The sequence below is a fragment of the Heptranchias perlo genome, chromosome 4 (assembly GCF_035084215.1).
Source record: "Heptranchias perlo isolate sHepPer1 chromosome 4, sHepPer1.hap1, whole genome shotgun sequence".
In the NCBI taxonomy this organism is placed as follows: Eukaryota; Metazoa; Chordata; class Chondrichthyes; order Hexanchiformes; family Hexanchidae; genus Heptranchias; species Heptranchias perlo.
Genome location: NC_090328.1, coordinates 72362353 through 72387376, shown reverse-complemented (window position 1 = coordinate 72387376; position 25024 = coordinate 72362353). Strand labels below are relative to the sequence as shown.

The window sequence follows — 25024 nt, the reverse complement described above, 5'->3', positions numbered from 1 at the left end:
ATCCTATCCAGTAAGTACTCAGATTTAACACATCCACAATAGCATATTGGCAGTAAGTGATATAGTGGGATAGTGAAACTGACCAAAAAACTTGCATGTAGCACCTTTTCATGTCCCTCAGAAACATATCAAAGCACTTATATTTACATTGTCGCTATGCATTAACGAAATGTTGTAAGTCACCCAATATATCTGTGATAGTATATTCATATTTGAGAGTATAATGATGCAGTGAGACTATCCTCCATAAACTTTAGCTCATCCAAATCTTTTCTGTTTGCGTCCTATTCCGCACCAAGTTTTGCTCACCCATCACTGCTGTCCTCGTTGATCTACATTGACACCCAGTCCCCCATCATCTCAAATTTAAAAATTCTCATCCTTATATTTAAATCCCTCCATGGCCTTTCCCTTCCCCATCTCTAACTTCCTCCAGCCCTACAACCCCCCTCAAACTCTCTCCTCCTCTGACTCTGGCCTCTTTTGCAATTCTTCACCGCCCCCCCCCACCTTTGTCCCATTATTGGCAGCCAAGCGTTCTGCGCCAAGAGCTGCATGCTCTAGAATTCAATCACTGAACGTCTCTGCATTTCTATCTCCCTCGCCTCTTTTTAAGATCTGCCTTGAAACCAGTCTCTTTGACCAAGCTTTTGGTCACCCTTTTAATAGTATCATCTTTGACTTGGTATTCATTTTTTTTTAAATTATGCTTCTGTGAAGTCTTTGGGGTGTTTTCTATATCAAAGGTGCTCTTTAAATAAAAGATGCTGTTATATAGAAACTGCATAGCAACAAAATCCAATCGGAAATGCCATTCAACTCATTCTGTCATTCAGAACATTTGATGTGACCATTTTTTCCACACACTATTTACAGAGTTGATATAGTTCCTCTTCCAATCACAACAAAATTCGAATTTCTTTATTCAATTTAAATTCCAAGACAAATGTCACTTTGTCTTGGTAGAAAAATATTTAAATCCTGATAGTTGTAATGGAGGCAACGAGCAATACTGAGTACAGATTTTTTTAAAATTCATTCACGGGATGTGGGCGTCATTGGCAAGGCCAGCATTTATCGCCCATCCCCAACTGCCCATGAGAAGGTGGTGGTGAGTCGCCTTCTTAAACCGCTGCAGTCCATGTGGTGAAGTGCTGTTAGGTAGGGAGTTCCAGGATTTTGACCCAGTGATGAAGGAACGGCAATATATTTCCAAGTCAGGATGTGTATGACTTGGAGGGGAACGTGCAGGTGGTGGGGTTCCCATGCGCCTGCTGCCCCAGTCCTTGTCCTTCTAGATGGTAGAGGTCGCAGATTTGGGAGGTGCCGTCGAAGAAGCCTTGGTGAGTTGCTGCAGTGCATCCTGTGGATAGTACACAATGCAGCCACAGTGCGCCGGTGGTGGAGGGAGTGAATGTTTAAGGTGGTGGACGGGATGCCAATCAGGCGGGCTGTTTTGTCCTGGATGTTAAAAAGTTATTCACAGCTATAAAACGAGATTGGTGTTTTGAATCTGCATATTATATACCTAAATTCTCCTCATTGCAGAAACTGTTGTGGTAAACCTGAAATTAAAACCACTTTGGTTTTGTTTCTGTGCCAAAGAATAAGCATGCAAATCTAAAACAGTTTATTAACCTTCAAATGTTAATTATTTGTAATACATGGCCACAGGGAAATGAAATGATTACAAAGCAACATGTTTCCACTAATCTGCATTCAAATATAGACACTAACTTTGTTTGTATCAGGGAACCTGAACTATGCCACTGTTTTGTCGCATTGTTCATTATAATTCATAAAAATGCTCAACATTTTTTCCCTGTTATCAATATTCAAACTCCCGTGTTGACTAGGTGCAGGGATGGGAAGAGAAGCCATTGCTGGAGATGCTCAGGCTACGATCAGATAGGGAAGAGTGGATTAATTTGATCCATGTTATGTCACTTTATATCTGGAACAGCAGTATTCCATCTACACCTGGCCTTTAGCTGCAGACTTTGCAGAGAAACAAAACTGTCTTCACCTACTAAACAGAAAGAAAAACAAACTTCAACAAACAAAACACACCTTGAACACCTCCACAGACATGCTTCACAATTACATGTTTATGCATTCTTAGTTTCTCATGTATAAAAACTTCTGTTGTCTCAAGGCCCTCCCGGTTATCTTAACCTTTTGTTTGTTCTCATTTGTATCTAATGACAACTTCACAAAAAAAAACTACCTTATACAACAGATTAATGGTGCAATGCTGAATTTCCACAATTATCTGCCCAGCTGTTCAATACATGTTCAGACTGTACTTGTTAAGAACACTTGTCAATAGAAAGTAGAAAGCCAATAGCGAGATAGGTCAGAACTGCCAGCATAAACCCTTTTCAACAGGAAATGTTGCATTCTGTGTCTGTTGCTTCAGTAAACATGCAGGGCAATTTAGTCATACAAGAGTGTTTGTTTAGTGGTTTGCATTCTGTGAACCATGAAGTGATGGCTTCTTGAAATTTTTCCTGTGGGCTGACTGCCTAAACTGAATACTGATGGACCACACAAAGCTCTAAACGCTGGTTTCCTGCTACAAACGCAGAGAGAGCACAAAAACAGGTCAGTGTCAGAAGAAAAAGAATATTTGTCTTGCAATGGCCAACATCTGAATTATAAAGCACTTATGCGTTCATCACTCTGAAATTAATTTTAAGCATATTTTTACACATAAAAGCTTGCTCATAAAGTTATATGAAAATGGACTAAAGAACTGAACTATTTTCAAATAAAAAGGTTATATAAAAACAATCTGTAAAAGTAGCTCATGCATATACACTAAAATATAAATAAATATCATATTCATAGTTACTAAACACACAAACCTGAGCAACTCATGAGATAGAAGTAAGATTTAACAAAAAAAAAGACAATAAACCACAACTGCAAAACTTGCCAGGTCAAAACTCAAAATTAGGAAATGGCCTGGAGGAAGCTTTGTATAAAGCTTTGTGTGAAGTGTTCAAGAAATAGGAAAGTTCTACTTATAGTAAGTAATTATCTTATTCATTCAATGAACACATACAAACAGGCAGCATCCCACAGTAGCATGAAACACTAGACCTATACCTTCAGGATAACGTGGAGTAGGGCAATAGAATCATAGAATCATAGAAGTTACAACATGGAAACAGGCCCTTCGGCCCAACATGTCCATGTCGCCCAGTTTATACCACTAAGCTAGTCCCAATTGCCTGCACTTGGCCCATATCCCTCTATACCCATCTTACCCATGTAACTGTCCAAATGCTTTTTAAAAGACAAAATTGTACCCGCCTCTACTACTGCCTCTGGCAGCTCGTTCCAGACACTCACCACCCTTTGAGTGAAAAAATTGCCCCTCTGGACCCTTTTGTATCTCTCCCCTCTCACCTTAAATCTATGCCCCCTCGTTATAGACTCCCCTACCTTTGGGAAAAGATTTTGACTATCGACCTTATCTATGCCCCTCATTATTTTATAGACTTCCTGAGCAAACAGTTCAAGGCAATAATGCTTTGAGAAAGCATGGAGTCTGCTCTCGGTAGATGCCTTTCAAGTAACTTGTGCTGTAGCCACCTTGTGGGCCAACATGAATGAGTGGAGTCAATTTTAACCTTTCTTGCTGGTTCCTGCACCGCCAGGGAATGGTTGGCTGGTCCTTTCCTGTACAGGATCCAATAAGGCCTATTTATACTTAATGCTAGCAGGTCCGAGAACCAGATTTTCCTGGACCAGTGCAGATTATTGAGGGTTACCATTGTCTTTCCCTAAATTTTAGGAGCGACTCATTCTATGTGAGGGAGCGGAGGGAAAGCTTACATGAATCTCCTCTACAAGGGAAGCACAATGATGGGTTTCCAGCGTGGCAGACACCCCAAACAAAATCGGTTATAAGATGATTGTGCCTACCATTGTGGTGAGTCAGATTTTGCTTTGTCTATGGTGATTAACCACTTTGGGAGGAGAAAGAAAATGCCAGACAGCGTTGCACATGGAGATTTAGCTCCTTGATATGCAAGAACCATAATGAATGAGGCCCAAACAAATATGATGTTGCTTGGATCCTGGAGCTCGATCTCAGATTGGAGTACTAAACCAGTCCAATGGTATGGGTATCACTCACTCCTATCTAGAATCAGGCTCCTATGAAGGGCAGGTCCTGTATACACTGCAACTGAGATTTTTCTCAATTGGCACTGGAGCCAGGACATCGCTTGACCTGCCTGCCTCAAAGACTCCACCAAAGACGCCTAGACCAGCCGGTCATGCTTCAAAGAAACTGATTAATAATATAAGAGGAACTTAGTGAAGAAAGTTGGGGGGGGGAGGGGTTGATATTAGATAGTGCACTCTGCTAATGTTCAGCCACATGTACTTCCTGTGAGATTCCCTGATGAGTGTATGAAACTACAGTTTTCAAGCTGCCAGCCAGTCATTCTGACAACTCACTTAGAGGACTTGAGGTAGAATGATTATCTTGAATTTTTTTCAGTTGATGTTCAGGGGTGGATTTTGCTTTTATTCACTGTGAATGGCAGAAAATACAGTCTTGAATGTCCATAGAACCAGGATTGGCTTATGTATAAGCTTGCTAGGATGGAGGAAAGAAGAACTGTGGATGCAACAACCGTGAGGCTAGAGTCAGATCTCAATTACTTTTGATAAATTGGGGGAAATGGGGAGAAAAAGAAATGTTCAATGATCAAGGATTAAGAGAAAAGTTGCACAAAGTCCAACGTGCAAATATTAAGCAGACCCATTATACTAGGCTGAAAACACAATACATTAAAGAATGTAAAATTTAATTAGATAATACAAGTCCAAATTAGTCTTTTTATGATATTTAAAGTGCCTCATTAGTACCTAATCTGCAAAACTAACTATTAGGATAGATAAATTGGGATTGCTGCAGCACAACTATTCACTTTTCCCTATAACCGATTTGGGGGAAAAAAATGTAGTTGCAATAATAAACAAACATTTCACATTAAAGCCCCAGACCCATAATCTGCCTCAGATATCACTGCAGCCCACAGATAGCTTTTAAAAAATTGCTCATTTAAAAGAAAAGTTTAATTGAAAGGCAATAATCCATTGCAGGAGTCCAACAGGCTACAATGAGAACAGTTTGTCTTAAGTTTCTGACCTATGCCTCATCTTAAATCAAACTACCAGTCCTCAATTACAACCCACTGTATATCTGCACAGAAAATTACTACTTAATTCAATCACACCTCATTTGAATACTGAAATTTGTACCACTGAAGAGTATTCTCAATTGTCAATTGAGAACAGTCGGGATTGATTGAAGATATCTCGAGGAGGTCATAATGCTGCTGTGACATCATACGGTCCACTCCACTTAATCACCCACCATTTAACTGATGGCACAAATTCAGGGGCCTTTTCATTGTTTTCTATTCTGTTTCATGCCACTTCGTTGCAATTTGTTTAAAAATGCAGTTTGGAGGGTTATCAGCCAGTATGGAAACTGTTATCCGCCAGTATGGAAACTGTTATCCATGTTGAATAAATGCAATTCAGTATTGAATTTTGAGTCATCCAATGAATGCACACTCTAATGCTTTCAGCAACAGCCTAAGAAAGTGTAATGATTGGTTATCTGCGTGCTTCACCGTGCGTAACAGGCAAGCTTATCACATGTTTTGTTACAGTATCTGAGTATCTCAGTGTAAATAATTGGCTTGCAGTACTCTGAGCACCAATTCTGAAACTGGACTGCCTGTGAAAATGAGTAGGAAATAAATAGACCAATGTCTGGTAGAGTAAATGCAAGTGATTTGGAAAATGCTAAATGAGTTTGAAACAATTGCAGATTATAATATGTACACCAAAAAAAGTACACAATACTCTTAAAAAGAAAATTCAGGCTTTGGAAAATGACTAGTGAAAAGAAAATAATTTCACACACTTCAGTTTCAATTACACTCCTAATAAATCACATTTTTACCTGACCCCCAATTGGAATCAAGAGGAACAGACTGGACCAAAGGCAGTAGGGCACGATGGTTGTAAAACCGGACCAGCATATGAAGAATCACATTTAAATATATTTTAAGCCATGGAATTGAAATACAAATTTGTAATGTGTAACTGAATAATGGGCAGTATGTACGCATTTTGCCAAACTGAGGATAGGTTGTGAGATGATGCACTCTGTCATAAGAACATTTTTTGTGAGAAGAGTATTTTTCCCTCCAACTTTCTCCCTTCTTCTGAAGGTATCATCTCTTCTTGGGTTATGATTTCATGGTGGCAGCCCTACTGAAGTGTCCATTCTTTACATGGAAGCTGGACAGTGATAGCCAACAGATTATTCGGCTGTGGAGGGCATAACACAGACTTTCCGGCAGTGGTCACTGGATCACGGGCGGGAACCCTGGCTGATTTTCCTACCCCTTTCCTTGTCCAAGAATGTTGAGGCCAATTGTAGTTGCTCAACCACCACTATGCGAGCAATCAGTTTACAGGAAATTTACACATGTTTGATTCCACCCTCTCCCGCTCAGGTTATATTGCTTATTAAACTGCTAAATTGAACTGCAACCACAAATGAAAAGCTATGCCTCCACCTATGCAATTATGAAACAATAAAAGTAAGTTATATTGGATCAAAGAAAGGGAGCTCAACTTATTCATCATACCCTACGCGTAATATTTAGGGTTCAGCAAATATATACAACTGCGATATTGTTCAAACACTGAGCTCCACGTGTCAAATATGCAACTTAAATAAAGAAATCTATCCAGCCTTTAAAACTAAACATCCTACAAAGCTTATTTTATGGGAACAAAATAAAAACTTTTAAATAAACTTGAAAGTTGTGTTTTACACTATGACTACATCAAGAAATTTATTTTCCAATTGGCTCATTTCCTCATAACCCAAGAAACAATAACATAATTCAAAACAACTGTCAGAAATAATGTTTTCCATGTTGACATTCGAGGTAACAATAGCACACAATCACAGTCATGCATGTGCTTATAATCTTTAAGGGTCACCATTTAACAACTTAAACAAACCAAAAACTTAGTTTACCAATTTAATGGGTTTTTTTTTGTAAATGTATATTAGGCTTTCATATACAAATCAAAACAGCCATCAATCCACTTGAAATTAACTGGCCATTTGGCTTCACAACCTTAGCGTTTAAGCATCACACTGTTAACCTGATTCTGGGTGCAAACTCTACCTCTTTTTTTGTGGATTTACAATCTTTTACTCAGCTTCAAATCAACAGAAAATATTTTACAATAAAAACAACCCAATTAAGGATGCTGTTTTAATAATATTTTAAACATACTTCCCAGACAGCCGTTTATATTTTATTCATTTTAAACCATATACACAATAGATATGAATTTCTTCCATAGCATTTATAGATTTATTCAATATTGCAGAATGTGGACAGAACCCAGAGGGAATGCAGGTGGCACAAAGAAATTCATAATATAAAAACAGTGATTGCTTCAGTTCTCCTGCTTGTATTTCTAGACAGACCAATAAACCTTACTAATGCCTAGATTTACTAGAAAATTTCTATTCATTTCCCTGCGTAGCAGAAACTAAGCTAATAAAGTCCCACCGAGAGCACCGTCGGGCTAAATCCCTCAACCACTGGAAATGCTGCCTGGCTAAATCTCACTTCACTTTTCCATTCTGCCAACCACTTAGGGCAGGGCCCAAGGGAACTCTGTAGCTTATCCCTCCTCACGCAATGTCACAGGCACAAATCTGAGTGGCCCAATCAGTGCCCAGAAAAGAATAAACTAAAAAGATTAAAACACAGATGTTCATGCATTTCACATACAGCATGCCCTGTGGTCTGTCACTAGGGCAACAAGAGACCACCAATGTGCATTTTATTGGCTTTATAAAATGCATCACAGGGACTATAGTTGGAAAAGTACTGTATGATAATAGTGGAGCTTTTGTTGGACTTGTTTGCCGGTCACATTTTCTATATACAACCAACCATACAAAAAAATTACTGACTAATAATCAACCTCCAAATAAAAACTGTACATCTTGGTTTTTCTTTACAATTCTATTATGGAAAGCAAAATGTAATTTTAAATGCAGAGACTACATTGTATTAATTGCAGTCTGAATAGTAAATACTATTTTTGTTGGTGAATGTGTGCACACAATAGTAAACCTTCAAGCAAAAATGAATTATTATTCCGGTTCTACCCAGCACTTTGTGCCAAGTGAAATATAGTACTAGGAAAGCTGGCTGCAGGACAGAACACCAACACACACATCCTCAAAAATATCAATAAACCTTTAATCATCTGGGCAGATATAACAGCTTCACCTTTCCCACACCTACACCCTCTGTTTTCTCCTCTAATCCAAGCAGGATCTGGCAGGCCCAGACCAGTCAGGGGAAACATCACAAATCTCGAAGGTCTACTGTGGTTCAAGTGTTGATTTACAGAGGGCAAGCAGAACAGATCAATAGGAGAACAGACTGCATTCAAATTCACAGGAGAAAGCGAACATGCTGAGACAATAATTTCCTGGGAAAGCTAAAACCTAATGAGAATTAACTCTGTCCATTTCATTCAGACAACCAACCCCTTTGTGGGCAATGGCTTCCTGACAGACAGGAACCCGAGGCCCCTTAATAGGATTTCCATATGATTTCCAACACCTGCCTGAAAAGTTATTTGTTTATATTCAGAGAGAGCTCCTTGATTCAGACATCTGCTTGTAGTGCAGATAGATCTTAGGAAGCAATCTAGAAAGCAGTTTTGTTGCCATGGTAATATGGATTTTCATTCTGTCCTTTAAAGCACTGTAAAGTATAGCATTTCCACCCTTAGTTTTTAAAAGACAAAATTATACTTATCCGCAGGATTGTTGACTAGTTTCATTTTGTTTCCTCTACAAGATTTAATGTGCAACACAGAACACTTTTTAATTATTATCAATATGCTTCAATTGACGTTACTAAATTAGACAAATACATCTCTGTCTGCTGTAACCTGACACAAGTCACCAATGTATTCACTTATGCTACCTGAGGACTCAGTCACATGCCAATGATAGTTATTCAATGGTCACAAACAATTAAAGTGCCAATACAAGTTCTGTGGGATGTGTACAACTAAAGGCAAATTAAGTGTAACTAGCATTAGAAGACAATTCAAAATGAACCCAAAAAAACATAGTCACCATCACATACTTTTTCATTATGCCAATGAACTAAAAAAAGTCGCCAATAATGATTGGTTGAAGGGCCATCACGAATGCAAAAATGGTTTTGAATAATGCCCTGTTTACTTCACTAAGAATAAATTTCAGTGAGTAATAGGAGTGAATAACAGGACAGAAACCATTAATAACACAAACCTCAGGCCATAACCTGTGCAAAATGGGTGAAAAGCTTCCCATTATTTACTATTATATAATTATATCAGATGCCAGGTGCCCAACATCTATAATCATGTAAATAGCCAACATCCATAAAACTATTAACTGGACTATCCGTTCAGATTATAGATTTAAAAGCTTTGTATTGAACAATGTAACAGAGACACTTTCTGACCTAGGGAAAAGCAAGCCATTTAAAAAAAACTCCGAGGACAGTTTTCTATGTAGTGGTTCCTGACAATGACAGGAACAAGGAGGGCCAACTTCAAGCTTCGGACGTATCTTTGCAAATATCATCACCAAAATGGCATATTAATCGCAAAGTGTGATCTACCAAATGGTCATATAATTCTAAATGCTCTTGTATATCTCAGCCATCCTTGTTACCTATTTTGTTCCTCGGCAATGCTGGCAAGTAGTAACCCCAGTTAAGCAGAACTCCCTCTCCTGAGAGCACTCCTCCATTCACAATGTCACTGGAGTGGGACCATTTAAACTCAAGATTGCTACTGAATTTTGAGAGAGCTATTGCCATCGTTACAGCTTAGACATGTCTATTATCATAATTGCTCAATTCCCTCCTTCCCCAGCATGATGAAAATACCTTTTTAAAAGAACAGGAAAGCAAAGGTGGGGGGGGGGGGTGGCTAAATGTAGAAACTTTTAATTTTAAAATAACCGAGCACTACCTGTTTTGCAGTTGTGTTATACTGAGCTTTTATGCAATTGCCAAATTCTTCTGACAGCAAAAATATAGCAACATTTCTCCCATGCATTAACTTTATATATAAAATTATGAAGTTTCTCTTTTATATAGTTAGCATAACCTACACTGTGACTACTGTAATTGTTTTGTTTTTGGATACAACATACACTCATTTATAAAGCTTATGTGAATTCAATTGTGTGAGCTTTGTAAAAACAAAAAGGCAATGTTTTAAGAATTAAATATCAACATTTTTAGTTACTGAATATAAAGAACTATAAAAGGACCATGAGCCAACATCCTGACAATGTGGGCTTTTGGCTCTAATAAAGAATTTTGTGTAGGTGAGTTATAAGACTGTAAACCATTGTATAGTGCTGTAAGAAGAGAAAAATGATTTTTTGTGTAGGAAATGAATTTCATTACATCAAATGTAAAATCAAGAAAGACCCACTTAAAATCCCATCTAAAGCCACAAATACAATAGGACCTGATAATTGGTCAAACCGATCAACTTTAACTTTACTTCTTTATCCTATAGAAGTTGTACTGGTCTGTGTTGTACAGAAAAACAACTTTCAATATGCAAGAGAATTTTTTTTAAAAAGTCAATCAGATCATCAGTACTGCCCAAAACTTTACTGTTCACATTATATCCTACACTAATTGTTACCAGCATATCCTTTACTTTGCACATTAATGGCTTTCAAAAGAGCCATATAAAATTTCAGGCTTCATTAATTTAAATTTGCACTGAAATTTCCCCTTGACAGACAGCCAAAAATTGTTTATTATTTAGAGCACTAGTAATGCCCGTTTGCACATTAGTAGGAGCAGAAAAGAGAAAAATTAAATGCAAGAGGAAATTTATGTCATGTTCATTACCTGTTAAATGTTAAAGAGCATTATCCTGCATGAATAAATTATCTTATATAAGGATACAGTGTGCAGCTGTTGGGAATTGTCACATTCTGGCGGTTAAACATCAGTATTAGTCACATGGTGTAGAATCATAAAAAGCCTCTCCTACACAGAACCACTTAAGAGACGACAGATCAATAAAACAAGAGACTAACTGCTACTTTGTGCATTGCTGAAAACATTTAAGGAAATTAGCAAGCTATTGTATCTTGAAATGCTGGCAGTAAGCTTTTCATCCTAAAATAAATCATTCTGATGAGTCTTTGAACTTCTGGTACCAAAAATATTTTCCTTTTAGCCATAAAACAAACTGTGTTTTCTAACACTGTGGAGCTAAAATAATTCCAGTTTAAGGGTTATTTTTCCATGTGGTAACTAGAAAATGCTGAAATAATTTATTTAACCAATAGGCCTATTTCCTTCCATGAAGAGGAAATGATGCACTGCATTAGAATTGCAAAATTGCTGCACTGTTGTATAAACGTGAACCTTCTAAACATTTGAAATCTCATTATCTGATCATTTTAGCTGATCAATCCCATCCCTGTCCCCGCACCACCACCAAAGCATTTAAAAAAATAAAAATCTCCAAACTGATCCCTCCATTTGTTTATAAACATAAGGCAGTTCCCCTGCTAGACATAAATTGCATTGGTCCCCTATCATATCTTCCCACAGAATTCAACATTACCCAGTTAAAAATAAATTAACAATTCATGCCTACACCTACTCAGCTTTCAGTGAGAAGGGACTCTCTGACTGCCTTTGCTCATTGCTAGTTTAACTCTTTAATTTCTACCAATAATCATTTCACATTCCTAAAATATTTTAAAACTTGAAAGTATACAGATCATTTTTTGGAATTTTCTTTGCCTACTTTGCAGTGAAGTCTTAACAGTGGGAAGATTTTTTTTTGTTTTAAATAATTCCGGACTTCAAGCACAAATGCACTCTGGTCTGTGCTAAATTAGTTGATGTCACAAAAGGCTATAGTTAGGATATTATATTAAGCCTCAATGTCCTGGGCTAGTAAAGAGTCACAAAAAATCTGATCACTATCCTGTAACCTCTTTTGGAAAGGGGGATGTCTGGTAAGAACTGGATCAAGCTTGGCTGCAATGCCCTCAACAGTTAAAAAGCCCATTGACACTGACTAACTAGGTTCAACCACAGGGAACAGCCACTTGGGAAACTTGACCACTACAGAAAGACACCGATCCCCATGCAACTGTAAATAGTACAGTCCACCTCTTCTGGTAGACAAAGGAAACAGAGTTTTTTTTTTTGGGGGGGGGGGGGGGGGGAGGAAGGGGAAGAGAAATGTGTCCAATACTTTATAGAATTTTTTGAGCAATATCTGAATGTGTTATTTCAATTTTTTAAAAACTGAACATTTTTCTGTCTTGACTTGTCTAAAGCTACATTTGCACAAAAAATTGCTCTAATTAGAGAAGGTGAGCTAGATATTCGTCTCAAAGTACCTGTCTTCTCTTTTTTTTCCCAGCAGTCTTCCTATTCCTATTACAATTGCTAATGAGGTTACTTAAAAACTAATTTACTTGTGATGCAAGCATTTAAGGGGTATTGAGTTCTTCAAAAGAATTTTTTTTTAAATCAAATACTTAATTTCAAGTATTGAAGAAGATTTGAAATGTTACCTGAAAAAATACGTACAAACATTCTACTGTAATCTAAAAAGGTTCAATTTTCATAAAAGAACCACCATTTTTCTGCTGTCAATTATTTTGGTCCTCCAATTGTGCTAAGGTGCTATTTTCAAACCTGCATTTTAGTCAACAAATAATACTAGATATTTTTTGACTCTTGCAGATTTAAGGCCCAAAATTCGTGGATCTGGGAGGGCACTACCAGGACAAACGGTAAGTGAGAGGCCAGAATTCTACCCCTTTTTTACCCACAATGAGAAATTCCACTGGGAGAAGGCAAGTGCTACTGTTCTCAGAAGAGGCAGGACTTGCAGGATTGTGTGACCCACCAGATATTCTGCCAGCTCTGCCTTACATGCACCCCACAGAAAGTACACCTGCATGATGTGAGTGTATTTGCAACATCCAACTGGAAGCAGCACCCACAATGGCAGTTTTCTACAAAAGCGACAAGTTCAAAATTGGTACTTTTTAAAATGTTGGCTTTCTTCGGCTGGAACGGCCCACCTCCCCATGGCGCAGTAAGGTGCCACTTTGAAAAATCTAGCTTCCCACGGAAATGCCATAAATGCCACTCGCTGCTTTCTACATATGACTCCTGGGATTTGGGATGGGGCCAAGACCAGGACAGACCGTGGGCGTGGAGCAGACCTCCAGCAATTGCAAACAATGGAGATCTTAAATAAATTTTTGCAGTAAGCACAACTCTAATCCAGAAGTTACCACAAAGATCCCGTGCAGAAGAACACCTACTCTCAGATTCTATAGCACTATTTGGAGATGAGCAGGAAGTGCTCCCAGTGCCTTGCCAAATATTCCTCCTTCAACCAACACCACTAAAAATAGACTAACTGGTCATTCATCTCATTTGCTTTTTGTGGGATGGTGCTGTTTATAAATTGGTCGCTATGTTTGCCTACATAACAACAGCTACCTAATCTCAAAAAATAGTTCAGGAAAATAATTAATTGGTTCTGAAGTACTTTGGGATGCCCTGAGGACAGTGCTAAGATGCTATATAAATGCAAGTTCTTTTGTTCTTTAACTATACTGCCATTTTCATAAGGCAAATCTCAGACGATTCAGGAGTCACATTCAGCTATTTTTGGTCAAATACCTAAACTTAAAAAAAAGTTTTTTTTAAAAAAAGTACAGTTTTGACTAAATGCTGTTTAGTTTGGACATGAATAACTCAATTTTGTCAATTAAAAAAGCCAGTTCTTGCCACAGTTAACCCACACTAGAAACAGAATAAACAAGTTTTAGAAGGTGTTTTTACACAGTGAGCTATTGACAGCAGGTGCTCAGTACTCCTTCACTATTGGCACACTATAACGTAAGAAAGGGCAAGTCTGCACCTCCAATAATACCAGGGACTCAGGTTTTCCTGGCTCCCAAGGACAGACATCAAAGGCATGAATGACAAGTACCTATTTCCCACTGGCTCACCAGTATGGTGTTATACTAAAAAGGAAACAGCAGCGATCTGAGATCATGGATTGTATTGTAGCAATATCAGAAGATATTGTAAGATATAACTGAAAATCAAAAGGGCGAAAGCAAGATGATATCAACAGATCTAATTTTTAATCCCTTTTGTAGAATAAATATAGTTGAAACTTACCTTTACTGAGTCTCTGTCTGTTCTCATGGAAGCCACATCATTAAATAAATGAACGAGGTTGCAAGCAAATACAGATAGAGGAAAAATGGGGGGAAAAAACAAGCACTTGTCATCATGATCATCATTTTATCCCAATCACCTAGTAAAGTACAGTATGCATTAAGTACATGCCCCATATTAACAAGTTTACACCAAGGTGAACCCAGTAATAAAACTTTCCCATCAGTGCAGTGTAAATAAATGTCTGGTCTGTTTCTTGTGTTTAATACCTCATTTATACTTAAACCCAATACAGAGTTCAACCCAAAAATGGGGGGGGGGGGGGGCGGGGGGAGATCATCAGAAGTATAAGTAATGCAGTGCAATAAAAACCATTGTGACAGGGCAAATGGGACTACTGCAGTAGGATAGGAGATATCAGTATTTTGCACAACTGCAAATTCAGCAATAGTGCTGTTTTTATGCCCAATAGGAAGTCATGAAACCTACCCTTTGCTTTTTGTGATTCCACTAAATTTTTGATCTTGAAAGTTAAATAGCAAAGTAACCACTTTTTAAAATCAATTTGGCTCTTGCTTGCAAGCATGAACTGGGCAATAGATCCACTGAGCATCTTGAAGCAATAGGAGAATGTACTGTGCAGTGATAAGAACTTGTGGTTGTTCATATTGTCTTATAACTAATACTCTCAGAATGAGCTTACTGAAGTCAGCCCAACTACAATACTAGACTCTGCACGAGAGAGAATAATCACTTCAGTGAATCAACAGAATATAATGCACAAGAAATCATACCTTTAACTTAAAATGTTATAGACCATTAGAGCTGTCTTTTCTTAAGTTTTCTGAACACTTGCTACCTTTTGAACCAATCCTTATATCCCTATCTATAAGGTTAATAAAGAAAGCGGATTGGTGACTTCAAAATTGTTCCACAATTTTATGTTACAAAGTTATTTCCAATGAAAACAATTCTGCAACTGAATCAGTTTCCCTTGATGCCAAATCATTCCCATTTATACTGATGGGCAGGCACAACAACAATGAATCAACCTGCACAGAACCTTCCAGCAGTTTGTACTGGCCAGCAATGGCAAAAGTGCATAGCTACCCTACAAAGTTGGAGAGGGGAGGGGAGGGGAGGTGGGGGGGGTGGCGAGTTCAGCATAGCTGCAGCCAGAGCACTGATGGCACACTAGATGCAAGTTCTATTTTTGGAAGCCATTTAGCTTCGCCATAGGGAACTCTTTCCATCAAAGGCCACTAAAAACCCTCTCCTATGGAGGGTTTTGATGCCTTCCAAAATCACAGCACTAGGTTGCTTACATTACACGTTTGTCTCCAATAGTTCTCTTCCCATCAGAGGCAACCATGTAGGGTAAAGGGGGTATCAAACTGCTTTAACTTGGCAGCTTTGGTGCTTCATTTCTGTAACAGGGAATAAAAAGGCTCTGGCTGTAAAAAATACAAACCATTATTCCACACAATAACAAAAATGCAAATTAAATAACACGTTAACCAGATAACAGTTTTCTGAATGATCCCCTTATCTATCCATGTTTCAAAATGTTCATCAGGAAAAATAAACATGCTTTATTTTAGTTACAGCATTCTCTCTCAATCTATCCAGAGGGGTTACAGATTGACGAATCTAATTACTTTGTAGCATTTTATTCATAGCTAATCCAACCTGCAAGAACATACATCAGTCCCCTTTCTTTGGCATCAACTAGCTACTGCATTCAAGCTTGGTGAGGTAAGGCTAGCCATGAAGTGCTACACTGAATAATACAATTGCTCTCTAGTTGGAATAACAAGGCGATACTGATGCTATAACTGTGCACGATGGAAAATAAGTTATCCAGCCTCCACCACTCTAAAAGCCTATAAATTCTATTCTACATTTATTTCATATTTAATCAAATGTTTTTTTCAATATGACCTTCTATATGTTGAACTCCTTTTTAAAAAGAAATGTATTACAACTTCAAAATGCTAGTTTTTAATCTGAAGAACTACAATGTATAAATGGGAAAGGAAAGAATCACAGTAAAGATGGCAAAGATTAACAACCAAGTTACCATTTCTAAATTACAAGTCTTAAATCAATTGCAGTTTCAAGCATTGTTTACCTCTTTGGTGGTCTGTGTCATGATGCTTTTTCTCATCTTTCATAGCACTTGATAACGCCAACAGGCCTGCACTGCTTCCAACAGAAGGGATTCCTGAAGGCTGGAGTCCAGATGGGTGTGGGGTGAGAGGTACTGGAAGTGCATGACCATGGGACAGATGTTGGGCCTGTAGCTGTTGCTGCTGCTGTGGAAAAATTAACTTGTATGAACATAATGTATGAAGAAGTTAGAAAAAGTACATGAAATCACTTGCACATTTACTCAAAAATACATTTGTGCAATTAAAGTAGCAGTATCTCTTCTACTGCCTTTTCCATTTTAAAAATTTATTAGAGACCAAGGCCCACGGTATTTATGAGGAGGCGGGAAGAGTGCAGGGTAGGACGAAAATGTCCAAAGATCCTGGCGAGGCCGAGGGCACGGAGGTCTTGCCCAACTTAATGGCAGGACCTCATTAACAGTTTTTAGCTGTGTTTCCCACCCAACCGCCGGCCAAAAGGACAGCCTGGATGGAGGGCAGGAGGGAACACTAGCAGCAGGAGACCGCAGCAGAGGATGGTCTCCGGTAATCGGGAGGTCGCAATCGGGGGGGGGGGGGGGGGGGAGGGGGGGGGGGGGAGAAAAAAGAGGCCTGTAGTAGTTCAGCAATCAGGGCTGGGAAGATGTTGAAGGCTTCCTCGAGGGGCTGGGGGGAGCAATCCTGTTCCTCCTGGCCGACGAGGAGTGCAGCAAGACGCACTCACCTTGTGGAGCCAGCAGCTCCCACCTCCGTTTCACTGCCAGGTTTCCCAACCCCTGGAAAACCCGTACTGTACTAGTAAATTGCACTGTGGGAGCCCGATTTAAATATGTTAATAAAGTGTCCTGCCTCTCTATGGTGGGACACTTGGACTCCCCGATATCTGCCGCCGTAAAAAAGGCGTCGGGCGACTGGGATCGTGTTCCCCATATTTCACTTTAACCCCCGACCCTCTCCCACCTGTCATGGTGGGGGGGGGGGGGGTTCATATCGAGGCTCAAGTGTCCATTTACAAATACTCATTACATGCAGATATTGCTTGCTGTTTATAGCAATATAAAAATTGTGCTTTTACACGGTATCCACCATTTTGAATAGCTTTTTTTAAAAAAACAAATCATTGTACAATTGAAGAAATATTACTATTTCCCTTTAATAAGCAATTTAAATTTGGGGGCAATAAATACCTTAATTGATGGTCCAATACCCATATCCGCCAATGCATAATCACTCTCAAATTTTTAAACCAAATAGATCCAACAGGGACAAATGCAGATGTTCAGTAAAATAAATCAAATATCAGTTTTGTACAGAACCTGAAGCTTCATTTGTAACAAGTTAATAGGACCCCAAAACTTCAGAGCTAGGTGAGCATGGTCGGTGCTCTTTTCCAGCCCTACAAAAACTACAATATTTTGAATTCCAATTTCCATTTGCTTCAAACACATGGCTAAGCCAGCATAGACACATAGATCGCTGGTGGACTGATTTGGATTTGTAATTCATGTAACTAGCTTGAAATTATAGGGCTGTGGAGAAATATTGCAGTTTTAAAAGCACCAAAAAGCCAGATTAAAAATTAACAGACATGAAACGTAATAAAAATGCAGAAGTAATTAGTCATGCACAACACAGCACGTAAGCTAAAAATAAAGGCAGATTACAGTAAATTTAAAAAGAGAACTATGCTGTGACATGCTGAATAGTATTCAAATGCTATAAAATTCAAAGTGCTCCAAATGAAACAAAAAGCACATTACTGAAGGAAGCTGTATTAAGATACTGACAAAAATAAGCCTTAGTTCCCCTCCTCCAACAGCAAATATGTTGAACAAATTGACAATAAGTACAAAAACTATCTTTTCACCATTAACTTCATAGCAAGAGTTAACATGTGAGAAAAGTGAATTAAATAACCCATAAAGGAACCTGACTGCAGCCACTATTTAAAGCCCTCAGAGTGTCCTTAGCAGTACTTCAGCAAATTACTAAAGAAAATCTGATGTAGCAGAGGTTCAGGTCCTTAGGCTTGCTCAATAATGCTGAAATAATTGCGTACTCTGTGCACGTTTAGTGATGCTCGAATAAAAGCTAGAGGCCTGCCCTTGTACTCTTTGCTACCCGGTGAGTCTATGTTGTGACAGGTTTATTTGAGTGGGACTATGATGCATGCACCAGTAGCTGCACTGACAAGAGTTTAAAGTCTGTTTTACCAGTACACTGGCAACACACAGAAAAGCCCTCAAGAGGTTAGTATTTGAGTGCTTGACCTCAGCCAGAGCTGCATCACGCTTTGCGCTGTACTAACCATTGTTGGGTAGATGGTTTGCTGCTGCTGTTGGTGGGGGGGGGGGGGGGGCCGGGAGGATAAAATGTAATGCAAGTTAGTCTGTGCATTACTGAATATATAATGCAACATATCAAGACCCAAATATCAAATACATTAGGATTCCCTCAGTCAAATATTGGGACTATAATAAACTTGTACATTTAAGTGAATCTGATTACATATTAAAAATCAATCTTCAATATTAGCTTTATTACATTAGCTTCAGTGAGCTGTAGCATAATTTAATTTAGTTGAAAAGGGCAACTATTTATTTCACTGGAGCAAACTGCTCTAATTATTTCTTTAATAAAATATATAAGTAAGTCAAAAAAATCGTTGTTTATATCTACAATTCAAATCTAAGGAAATATGATTTCCTTTGCGGGAAGTGGGAGGAAAAGATGGAACAAGCAAAAGAAGCATAACAGGTATAATGAAGGACTGCAGCAAATTTTGACGGCAGTGTTACACTGCGAAGGTTTTAAACAAATTATCTTCTAAGGCACAGTACTCCAGTCAGGTGTGTCTACATGACAGAAAAATCAAACTTTACATTAAGTGAACCCACAATGGATTTTTGGGTAAACAGATAGTACTTCCACATCCTAGCACAGGAGTGTCCAAGCTTTTTGTCGTGCTTACGCGCATACCATAAAGCCTTGTGGGCTACACTTAAAAGTTTAAAACAAATCAATGTTCCATTAATATGCATACATTGCAAACTGCTAATATGAGCTGATCTAGGTGTTCTGATTTAGGGTTTTTCCACCAATGAGGCAACAGCACTTTCCAAACTGCCGATGAGCAAAATTCAAGCAGGACAAAGCAAAGCATGGGAAATATACGTGATAAAAGAATAGAGTTGCCTGGGCTTCGTGGGCCGTATCTCCACAAGGGATGTGGATCACATGTGGCCCAAACACCATACTTTGGACACTCCTCTCCTAGTAGTTGCGGTTTGTACAATACAGGACTTTTCAACAAAAACACTGAAGTGGTATACCTGCTGTAGCTCAAAACAACTCTCAATTTTCTAGGTTGCACACATATTATTAACAAAATAAAAATAAAGGTTGGGTTTTCCTGACCCTGATTGGTCAAAAGAACTACTTTAACATAAAATTATGATGAAAATCCAAGGGAACAAGATGGAAATTAGCTCTGCATTTGTATTGTATATTAAAAAGTCGGAGGAGACATGTGACTTGCGACCAAAATGGATGGCAAGTCGGCACAGCGATTACTCTGCATGCTGATCCGTGTCAGCCTGAGACCTAAGCCAAATTTAGCATCAGGCGTCTTTTGAAATGGAAAAGGCGAGCTGCGGACACCAAATGGGCGTCCTGGTGCAGCTCGCCGGTTGGAGCGAAAACAGAGGAGTGGGGGGTTCGAGACCATGTAGTCAGCGGCCCACAATATTTTTGTGGAGCTAGGAGGAGTACTCCTGCTCCTTCTGACTCCACAAAAATATAGTTTTGAAAAGGTTTTGTGGCCGCTTTTTTATGCGTCCTCCAGCGGTCCCATTAAGACCAAAAGACCAGGTACAACTAAGTGGGGCTTGCGCAGCACTATCTCCGCCCATCTGTACATGAATTTTGCAGCGGAGTCCTACAATCAGGATAGGGCCCAGATTTGCGTAGTAAAGCAGCTTTACACCTGTTTCTGGCGGGTGGGCTGCTCGCCCATTTATAGGCCCACTTGAATATGGCAACATTACCCCCCTCCCAATTTTGAAATCTTGGTCGCATTTTTCGGTCAAAATGGGACAGCCGTGAGCTGAATTTCTCCCTAGTCATTTATTCCTTCTGAAATTTCAACATGGTGACATAAATGCAATGGAAACGGAGGCAAATGGGCTATTTATTCACATGAATGAAACAGAAATCGTGCCATTGAATAGATAGAGAAAACACTGCCTATCTATTCAAATCAACATAAACTTCTGGAATAGTTTTCATTTATGTATTTATTGCCCTGGAATACATAGCAACTTTACAAATAGTGTTAACCTTTAGGGAGCAGTAGAGTCAGAACAAAGCTGGATGCAGAAATAAATCAAAAAAGATACTTAGACTGCTTTAATCAGGATCAGCTGGCATACAGTATTTATGCGCTCAGATTTATTACTCTAATTATTAGATAGTCTACCTGTCAATTACTATCTTAATCCTTTGAGAACGGCAATACCATTTCTACAACAAAACAGAAAATAATATCCCTCTGCTGTCCATTAAGAAATTAAATTTATATTTACATACATGATCCAATTGTATTTTTAAATTTTGCCATATAAAAATTTACAGAAATTATTGCTAGAATTTGTGCACATATTATAAAATCAAAAAGGGAGAGAGACATCCGGTGTTCAACTGATACAGCAGTGACTGGATTCCCAAAGTTATCACATACATAAAAAATGTATACACAAGAGCACATTTACAATGACTAAAAATTCATGCAGTTACTTTTGAGAGGTCTTCCAAGAGATTTATTGGACAGTCAAGTGGGACAGTATTAAAAGGATTTCCCTTAATTACCTGTTCCTCTGACCAACCCCTTAAAACAACTGAAGAAACACTCTCTAACCTTCATATTAAGTACAGTCCATAATGAGTTAACTATGCAATAGCCATAAGTGATTTTATATTATAAAATATAAAATATTATAAATATCCCAGGGGAAATGGGTGGAAGTACAACAACAACTTGCATTGCACTTCCGGCACAGGAATGATGGGCTGAAAGGCTGAATCATGGGCCAAAGAAAGGAGATATTAGTAGGGTTGAACAAAAGCTTGGTGAAAGATGTGGGTTTTAGGGAGGGTCTTAAAGGAGACAGGACGCAGAAAGCCCATGGAGGAGTTTAAACAGAAGGATGAGAATTTTAAATTTGAGGTATTGCGGGATGGGGAAATCAATACAGGAAGCTAACAGATTTGCGTTCTTTGTTTATAACAAATCATCCTTTATAATCTGTAAACTTTTTTCACAAGGTGGTACAGCTCTCTAGCAGCTTCTCTAATCAGCTTTTTTAAAAATTTGAAGACTACCAAGGCAGCAAACTGGGACTTGTTGTCAATTATTAATCTCAACAATAATCACACACGTTTGTGACATTATCCTACAATTTGCTTTTGCATAAATAGATTTTTTTTCGAAGGACAGGAGGAAACGAGAAGTTCTCTTGGCTGCAAATGCATAGCCATAGGGTAATTTAGGCTTTCAGAAATGGAAAAGAATTACTGGGATAAAACACCACTGCCAAATGCTGCACAATGCAGTTTCATTTAAAAGTTCTTGATATTCTCAGAAATCAAAGGCAAAATATCAAACAACGTGTGTCCTATTCATATTAATTGCAAGACTTGGAGGATTTCTGTTAATTGTTTCATTGACACCACTCAGAGAACACTACCTAAGTAGCTGCAGAATACAAACTTGACATATCAACTATAATGAAACCAAACCACTATGCAATCATTAGAAGTATTTTGAGAGTTTAATTGCTTTCTTGGTCAGCTGAAATCAGTGCAGCTTCGATTCCCCCACTCTGACTTGCTCAATGTGGTTCTACCATCTGAAATGCCCACTCCCAATTCTAAAGGTGATCTTGTGACCCATTACACCTCACCCCTGGTTAAACTCAATGTTGCATCACACCTCTTGAGATATGGGTATCACTGGCAAGGCTAGCATTTATTGTCCATCCCTAGTTGCCCTGAGAAGGTGGTGGTACAGTTTGATATAGCTGAGTGGCTTGCAAGGCCACTTCAGAGGGCAATTAAGAGTCAACCTTGTTGGTGTGGGACTGGGGTCACATATAAGCCAGACTGGGTGAAGATGGCAGGATTCCTTTCCTAAAGGACTTTAATTAAACAGTTGGGTTTTTACGACAATCTAACAGTTTCATGGTCACTTTTACTGATACCATCTTTTTATTTCCAGATTTTAAAAAAAACTGAATTCAAATTTTCAAACTGCCGTAGTGGGATTTGAACTCTGAATTATTAGGCCAAGCCTCTGGATTAATAGTCCAGTAACACGATCACAGCGCTACCGTACGTGTCTCGTGACTTTGCGATGTGTCTCCACATTGGGAGGTGTAGAGAGTCAAGGAAAGAACATGCACACAAAAGTGCAAGCACAGGCAGAAAGAGAAACGCACAGAGAGCTAGAGGGTATGTACATGCACACTAGGGAGAGGCAGGTCTGTCTCCATATTGCCATGCTCCAAAACTGGTGTATTCCCTATACTAAGAATAGATGATTTTCAGAGATAGTGATGCATCTCACTATCATTCCTGAACTCCCAGAGAGAATAGCACTCTAATATAAAGCCACATTTGCAAGGCAGAAGGGAAGACACTGCAGCAACAAAGGAAAATTAATATATCTACCTATATTAAAAAAAATTAGTCCATGTGCTTGGGAAAATGCACACGCACTGAAATTGCTAAAAAAAAATGTAAGCATAAACATAAAACTGCCCGAATCCTGTTGGAAATGGTTCCAGCATTTTTGCCCCATAGGCCTACCCTCTCTCATTACATTTTTCAGCAAGTGCTTCCTTTCCATTACTTTGTGGCTCTCTCCTACAGGATCAAATAACTGTCCATCCTCTGGGAAGCCACTATTTGTGTGTATGGTGTTTTATGTCCTCCCACTTTGGCCATAGGCCCATGGCTGCTTTTTGTCCTCCAGGTCAGAGGCTGGTTATTCTGCGGCTAGTGACTCACCTCCTGACTCCCCAAAGCCTTTCCACCATCTACAAGGCACAAGTCAGGAGTGTGATGAAATACTCTCCACTTGCCTGGATGAGTGCAGCTCGAACAACACTCAAGAAGCTCCAGGACAAAGCAGCCCACTTGATTGACACCCCATCCACTACCCTAAACATTCACTCCCTTCACCACCGGTGCACCGTGGCTGCAATGTGTACCATCTACAGGATGCATTGTAGCAAAGGCTTCTTCAAACAGAACCTCCCAAACCCGCGACCTCTACCACTGAGAAGGACAAGGGCAGCAGGCACATGGGAACAACACCACCTACACGTTCCCCTCCAAGTCACACGCCATCCCAAACTGGAAATATATCGCCGTTCCTTCATCGTCACTGGGTCAAAATCCTGGAACTCCCTACCTAACAGCACTGTGGGAGAACCTTCACCACATGGACTGCAGCGGTTCAAGAAGGTGGCTCACCACCACCTTCTCAAGGGCAATTAGGGATGGGCAATAAATGCTGGCCTTGCCTGCGATGCCCACATCCAATGAACAAATCAAAAAAAAATGAAGCTGCAGCCACCATCTGTGCTGCTGACGCAGCCGTGGCTGCTTTTTTTTTTAGCCCTTGTGCTATGGGGGGTAGGGGTTGGGCCGGGGCAGTGGATAGATGGAGGGTGGAGGCCATGGGGTGGAGGGGGGGTGCGCAGACACGGTGGGGAGGGGAGATGGGCCGGCACGGCTGGTGGGGGTTCCGATTGCAGCAGTAAAGCTTGTTGGGCCTGGAGGAAACACTTCTGCTCCTCCGGGCCCACAAGCAATATAATAAAGCCATTTACCTCATGGATCCGGCCTCTCTCACCTCCTTTTACCCGACTTGAATCACAAGCCCCAGGAATCCAGGCGCCCAGAAGTTAAAAATAAAAAATTCTATTTAAATGGAGGCATGCAATCTCCTTTAAAGATTTCAGTGACCAACCCGTCTCCTGAGAGCGGATTGGTCGCCTGCCCCCCCAACCCGCCTCTGTTAAAACCAGAAGTGGACGGGTTGGAGACAGGTTTTACATTTTTACCTTCCCACTTGCCTCCAACCCACCCATCCTTGGGAGTTAAAATTCCCCCCAAGGTGTCAGATCCATATTGGGGCGAGAAAGAAATCCCAAGAGAGAAAGAAAGAGAGAGAGGAAGAGATGAAGCAAGAAAAAGGAGAGAGATAAATACTTAGAAATTACAACATGGAAGAGGCCAACTCATCCTTGTGGGCATACACCCTCCACCTGAGCAAATAGTCCTGGTCACATTTACCCACCCCAGTCCAATATTAAAGAATCATACAGTGCAGAAGCAAGTCATTCAGCCCATCGTGCCTGTGCCGACTCTTTGAAAGAGCTATTCAATTAGTATCACTCCCCTGTTCTTTCCCCATAGACCTGCAAATTTTTCATTTTCAAGTATATATCCAATTCCCTTTTGAAA

At 39.4% G+C, this 25024-nt stretch overlaps 1 protein-coding gene across 8 annotated transcripts in view; it reads right to left on the bottom strand.

Annotated features, from left to right (window-relative positions):
* LOC137321019 (transducin-like enhancer protein 4) overlaps positions 1 to 25024 on the bottom strand; it is a 130322-nt gene that overhangs the window by 36765 nt on the left and 68533 nt on the right. For 4 of the 8 annotated variants that reach the window (XM_067983128.1, XM_067983123.1, XM_067983125.1 and 1 more), the window contains 2 exons: positions 16477 to 16660; positions 14346 to 14362 (listed from right to left, as the gene is read on the bottom strand). In XM_067983128.1, coding sequence (XP_067839229.1) covers positions 14346 to 14362; positions 16477 to 16660 — 201 coding nt within the window. The remainder of the gene's footprint in view (positions 1 to 14345; positions 14363 to 16476; positions 16661 to 25024) is intronic. The other 4 variants (XM_067983129.1, XM_067983122.1, XM_067983124.1 and 1 more) reach the window with 1 other exon arrangement.